The 6,363-nt window shown below is 37.5% G+C and overlaps 1 protein-coding gene across 1 annotated transcript in view; it reads right to left on the bottom strand.

The window, feature by feature from the left end:
- Positions 1-723: 723 nt before the first annotated feature.
- Positions 724-6,363, bottom strand: part of LOC120518870 (cytochrome P450 11B, mitochondrial) — a 51,011-nt gene continuing 45,371 nt past the window's right edge. The window contains exons 8-9 of the mRNA XM_039741876.1: positions 2,134-2,343; positions 724-1,604 (exon numbers count right to left, since the gene is read on the bottom strand). Of these exons, the coding sequence (XP_039597810.1) occupies positions 1,485-1,604; positions 2,134-2,343 (330 nt within the window). The 3' untranslated portion in view covers positions 724-1,484. The remainder of the gene's footprint in view (positions 1,605-2,133; positions 2,344-6,363) is intronic.

Below are 6,363 nucleotides of genomic sequence, written 5' to 3'. Positions count from 1 at the left end.
CAACAATTTCAAAAATTCTGTTTTTTGTCTGTTAATATGGGGTGCTGTGTGTACATTAATGAGGAAAAAAAAATAATTGAAATGATTTCAGCAAATGGCTGCAATATAACAAAGAGTGAAAAATTGAAGGGGGACTGAATACTTTCCATACCCACTGTATATTTTATATTTAAAACTTATTTTCACACTTTTCGTTTATATCTTTAACTTTTCATTTCAGTTCTTTAAATCAGCTGCTGGTCCATCCTGTTAGTGTTGTGCAGTTACTTTTTTTTAATTGATTTTAATTAGAAGCAAATAACATCCCATACAATCAAGTCAATCTTAACAAAGCAAAATTCAACCATCACCCAAGAAAATGAGAGAGGAGCAAGCAACTAAAACGACTCTATAAAAGGAGCAAGAAAAGAAGAGTATTCTTTTCCCAGAAATGGCAGCTTTTTCTAGATCATTAGATTTCATTAGATCCTGTCATATTTAAAAAAAAAGTTTTGAACAGATCCTCTAAGTGAGAATTTGATTTTTTCCAATTTCAAGTAGTATAGAACATCAGTTACCCACTGACATAAGAGTGGTTGGGTGGGATTCCTCCCGTTGAGCAAGATAAGTCTACATGCCAATAGTGTAGTAAAGGCAATTACAGTTTGTTTGTGCTTCTCCACTTTAAGTCCATCTGGGAGTACACCAAACACATCTGTTAGAGGATTAGGAGGGATTGTGATACCAGAGCTGTCTGGTAGGCATGCAAAGATTTTTGTCAAAAATTTTGTTAATCTGGTGCATGCCCAGAACATGTGGCCCAATAAAGATGGAGCTAGATTGCAACATTCACCGGTTAAATCTTACCCTGAAAACATTTTAGATAATTATACATAGGATGCATGCGCTCAATAAAAGATTTTATGTTGAATGACTTAATGTTTTGTACATATGTAGCTCTAGTGTGTTCTGTGCATCGTGCAGTTGCTTTTTAAATATTAACACAGGTCCCATAAAACCAATGCAGATGTTATGACAATCCACTCAAATCAAGTCGTAAATAATTTGTTTACTGAAAGAAAGAATCAACAGACATAAAATCCAATTCAATATTTTGTTCAAAGGTAATTAGCAATTTTTTTTCAAACTGAAACTATTGATGTCTTCAAGACATGAAATTAAGGCCAAAAGCAGCAAAGCACAAACAGTAAGGTTAACACAATTACAAGCCTCAGGACCTCATGCACCACAACATTCTTTACAATTCTCTTGTCATTTTGTATTCTTCAAAGTCAGTACTGGGTACTGTCTACAGATAAATTTGTTTTCTGGAATAACTGATTCAGGGTAGATTTTGATTTCTGACTTTTACATGCTTTAAAATATTGGTTATTTTAAAATTTGGAATATGTGTACTGTATTTGGATTTTTGCTCCTTTTCACACCCAAACAGTTTTTGTTCAGTAAAACCAAGGCAAAACACTTTGTTCTCCTGTCTGCCTCACTTAGTTTGATGACAGCAGCTTGAAGGTTATGTGAGGCACTTTCTCCGGAAGTAAAATCAATGAATATCTAAGTTTAATTTCTTCTTTGGACTTCACTTCCAACCTAAAATTCTTCAACATCTGAAAAAAATCACACAAAAAATAGAAACTTTAGAAACAGAAAAGGCAGAAACATCCATCAGCTATTTCACCTATAACATACAGAAATCTGAAGGATGTAATGTAAAATTGCATTCTTTGTTTTCTTTTGGTACATTGTGTATACATATAATTATCCTTCCCTTGTGTTTGGTTAATACAAACCTAAGTTACACAATCCTGTTATCCAGATATCAACATACCGTAAAATCATAGAAATTGACATCCCTACTAAATATGTGAGGAATCAAATATTGATGTAAGCTACACTACACCATGAGCTAGACGTTGAAATTAGAAAATAAGACAGGCAGATAATACTATCACATTTAATACCATACTTTATAATTGCACTTATACAAGTTCTGCGAATCATCAGGTTGGCTAAACAAGTTTAAAAAATCAAGATTCATGATTAACAAACCATCAGTCATTACTTCCAAAAGCAAATCAAGAATGCAGAGACTAAATAAATAAAAATGAAACAGATTCCTTTTTGTGTATGACTCACATGCAACAAGAAGAGCTGCATCTCAGTCTCGGCAATTCTTCGACCCAGACACTGTCGCGAGCCAAATCCAAATGTCAGAAATTTGAAGGGTGAGTGTGAGCCAGAGCAATCCAGTTGTGGTTTTTCCCAGCGCCCTGGTTGGAAATGCAGTGGTTGTGAAAAGACTTGTGGACTTCGTCCCAGACTGAAGAGAGCTACCTGCACTAGTGTCTGGAACACAGAAACATAAAGATGGGCATTTCAGACATGCCTCAATAGACAAATAGTGCATATATAACAACCATTGAAGTTTGGCTTTTTTTTTTCTAGCATGATTTAAGAACGCCTAATGAAACATTATTCATTGGGTTCATTATGATTTGGCCAATTACAACATTTTATGTGACTTTTCGCAGGTGGATCAAGTGATTTGACTCTAATAAAATGACTCACGGCTGTGCTAGCCAGAGAGATATCCATCCATTATCAGATTTGCTCACTCCAGCTCAGTGATGTAGGGGTTAGTATGACATAGTATCCTAACCCAAACCTAACATAACATTTTCCAAACTGCTTAATTTAGTTCAGGATGACAGGCCTATCCTAGTAGCATTAGGCACAATGCAGGAGCCGTCTCTTAATGGGGCGTCAATCTGTGGAATAACTCACTTACACATACATGTAGGATGAGCAAGATAAACTTATTTACCACTTTGTATGTTTACTGATTGAGGTTTTCTGTAGCAATATGATGGGCTAGCCTGAACAGCCCTCCATATCTCTAGCAATTTCCTCCAGCCCCTTCTTGGGCTCCCGTGAGAGTTGAGAGATATAATCCCTCCTAAATGTCATCAATCTTCTATCAGATGACTTTGCCTTGTACATCTCCTAAATGAAGCATCAGGGGCATTCTAAATGTTACAATTTGATTTTCTTTGTTGATTCGTGGTTTTAAACATCAGACAACCCAGTTCTAAAAGTTCAATTTTATTTTTTGCATCTTTTCTAGTTGTTGTAATATTTTCACGTTTTATCACAAAGTAACTATTGTATTGTATGGGGCCACCATTTTTGTTTACAGATTCCATTTAGTTTGCTATACACAAGATTGCACATTCAACTCAAGGGCTTACAGCACTTTCTTTTTGTAATAATATTCCTGGTTTACAATTTTTTTACTTTCAAACTTTGACAACAAACTTAAGTTTTGTGTTTTGGCTTTAATAATCTGATTTTCTAATTTCCCACCAACTGTGGCTGGTGTTTTTGGCTGCTGTTCTTCTCCTGGCCCATTAAATTTGCCTCATTTTTCTCTGCGAATAGCACTAAAAACGTGCAAATCACCTTCATTGATTCCTCTCAATCTGGAGAATTAGAGGTTTTGCTCTGAGATCCTTCAGTATTGCCGAACCCCTCATCCTGTATACTAGAGTGACCTCAGGAGCCCAGAAACTACCCAGAGCTTTTGAACTATCGATAAGGATGGCACTATTGTTTGAGTAAATTGACCGTTTTGCTCATAGACCGATCTAGCTTGAACACCATGGACCATACAACTGCTGCTGCTGTACTACTTCATGGGTGACAATTATTTTTCTTTAAATAGAGGGACCAAATGTCACACAGTAGTGGCCCCAGAACCCCAAACTCTTTTATCACTTTCACTGCTTAGTACACAGTCATGTGCTTTTCAGAAATCAGCAAAGCACATGTAAACAGGAATGGAAAAATGTTACATATCTGGTGTGACAGTAGGGGGTGCTAACGCTCCCTTGAACTCTCAGATACCACGCCAAACACCAGGTAAAAGTGGTACAATTATTCTTTTTATTATAATAATTATGTGCACCAAGCACCCTCCACTCCACACTATTCATAAATAACAATAATCACAATAAATCAATCCTCCACTCCCAGACGCGTTGCCCTCCTACCACCCAGCTCAGCTCATTGTCTGGGAGTTCCCATTGTCCTTTTATAGTTCCCGACCCGGAAGTGTTCTCATCCTTTAGTCCATAATTCCTTATCACTTCTGGGTCAGATGAAAGTCCTTTTTTCTCACCCCAGAAGTCCATCATTCCTTCCGTTCATATGACTTGGAAGTACTTCCGGGGCATAGGGCAAATAACACTCCCCAAGCCTCCCTATAGCGACTCCTGGTGGCCCCCATGGTATCCAGCAGGGCTGTCCATAAAAACTACAATGTCCATGAGGCTCTGCTGGAATTCAGAGACCTTCCATGCCACTGTGAGGGCTCCCTCTGGTGGCCTGGGGGTATTGGCCGGGATACAAAGCCGGCCATGGACCACACTGGGTAAAGAGTTGGTCCAAGGCCAGAACAGAATTCACATTATTCTTTCTGAATATGAAGTTCAGCTCTTGAATGGAGTATTCATTCCAGTACCCTGGTCTAGGCTTTGATAGTTATAGTTTGTAATTAGTTTTTTGTGAGAAATCTGATGGATTTTCAGAATCTACATATATAGTCTGAATACTGTTACTAACTTGCATCTGGAAAAGTTGATAATTTTTAACATCTTCCTGCAAAAATATTTTATTTTATTCACAGGTGCCACCATTTTGCCAAAGTTGTGTGAGCTGTTGCTATTGTTAAATAACCCACAATCCCCCAGGAGTATGTGGCCATATAAAGATCAGCACATGCAGTCTTAAAACTATATGAGTTGGATAAAAACTAAGTTAGAATATTTATTTTGCAATTTAAGCTATTTTTGGTTATTATGGCATTAGGGTCTTTGATCTCAGTTTAGTGTGTTAAACATGACGATTGTGTGATTTGATTTTTGGTTATGATTTTGGCTTCTCTTTTGACTTTGCTTTCTTCTTCTGATTTCTTTATAGAAAAAAGTCTATATCTCTTTTGAGCCAGAACACCCAGGGGACTGTGCAATGTAATCCCTTGGTAAATGCATTTTAGCTAAAATAACCCACAGCACTCTCTTTCTTAATAACACATGGCCTTTGATCAGATGGCATTGTCATGACCTTTAGCTCAAAGTGCTGTGTTACTAGGTGCACTTCTTAACATCCTTGTGCTTGAATATGCTGTTTACTTTAACATATTGCTTTACCAGGTCATTTCCTAGCATCTTTGTGTTTGAACAATTGATGACAAACACAGAAATCTAGCAATAGCTAACTACAGAAATTCAGATCTGTTCTAACCAATCGTGCCCCAAGTATATCTGTCAGGCCCATGCAAGTATTGAAGTCTCTCAGAAGGACTATTGAATTAATACATAGTACCCTTTTGAACTTAAAATCCAATGTCTCCAAAAAGGCTGAATTGCTATGATTAGTTGTTTGGTGCATACACACAGACAGTATTTAAAGTTTTCCTCTCTTCATCTCAGATTCATATTGAGGTGCCTCTCTTCATCTCAGATTCATATTGAGGTGACTGTCTTCTCCTCAAGCACATCGGGGGTTATTACTATGTCTACGATAGGGTAACTCCAGAGCAGCAAAGAGATCATCACTCTTTTGAGAAGTTTTGTTTTTTAGAGTCAAAGCTGTGTGTAGAGGTCTAATCAGGCCAATATTTTTTAGCTTGCAGCATGACATCTTGCTTTTTCCCTGCCAGACAAGTCATGTCTTATCAGCCAGAAACATTGCTATTGCTAGTAGCTCATGCATGTCCCGTCTTCCTTGTAACCTGATGGGTACTTCACCGAACCACCCCCCTTTGCCTTGGGAATGGTGAGTCTATATGACAGCTCCATGTAGCATTTTCTTGGCTCCCCGTCAGACAATGTAGGCCACCCAGCCATTAGATGGTTGCTAGTGAATACCATTCCGAGACTGGTTCTAGGGTGGATTCTAGTATCTTATGTTCCAGGCAAGGTTTGATTTGATTAGAAAATATATGGAATCAATTATGGATTATTCTTTACCTAGCCACTCCACTAAGATCAATATGACATTATTGAAAACATCTCCCAATTCTGGCATTATTCAAAATCTGCCAATTAGCTATGATGAAGAAGACCTTTGTGGAGAAAGGAGTGAAAACCAGACATTGGTTTGGAATTAGGAGAGAGGGTTGAAGCAAACAAGTGCAAGTGATGAAGTAGAAGAATGCAAGTGGGGGGATGTTCACACACTCTGAGCACAGACCTTAGCTACAATTAGATAGATAGATAGATAGATAGATAGATAGATAGATAGATAGATAGATAGATAGATAGATAGATCTATCTATCTATCTATCTATCTATCTGAAGGAGGTAC

Source organism: Polypterus senegalus, chromosome 1, assembly GCF_016835505.1.
Source record: "Polypterus senegalus isolate Bchr_013 chromosome 1, ASM1683550v1, whole genome shotgun sequence".
In the NCBI taxonomy this organism is placed as follows: Eukaryota; Metazoa; Chordata; class Cladistia; order Polypteriformes; family Polypteridae; genus Polypterus; species Polypterus senegalus.
This window is presented reverse-complemented; position numbering and strand designations above follow the sequence as displayed.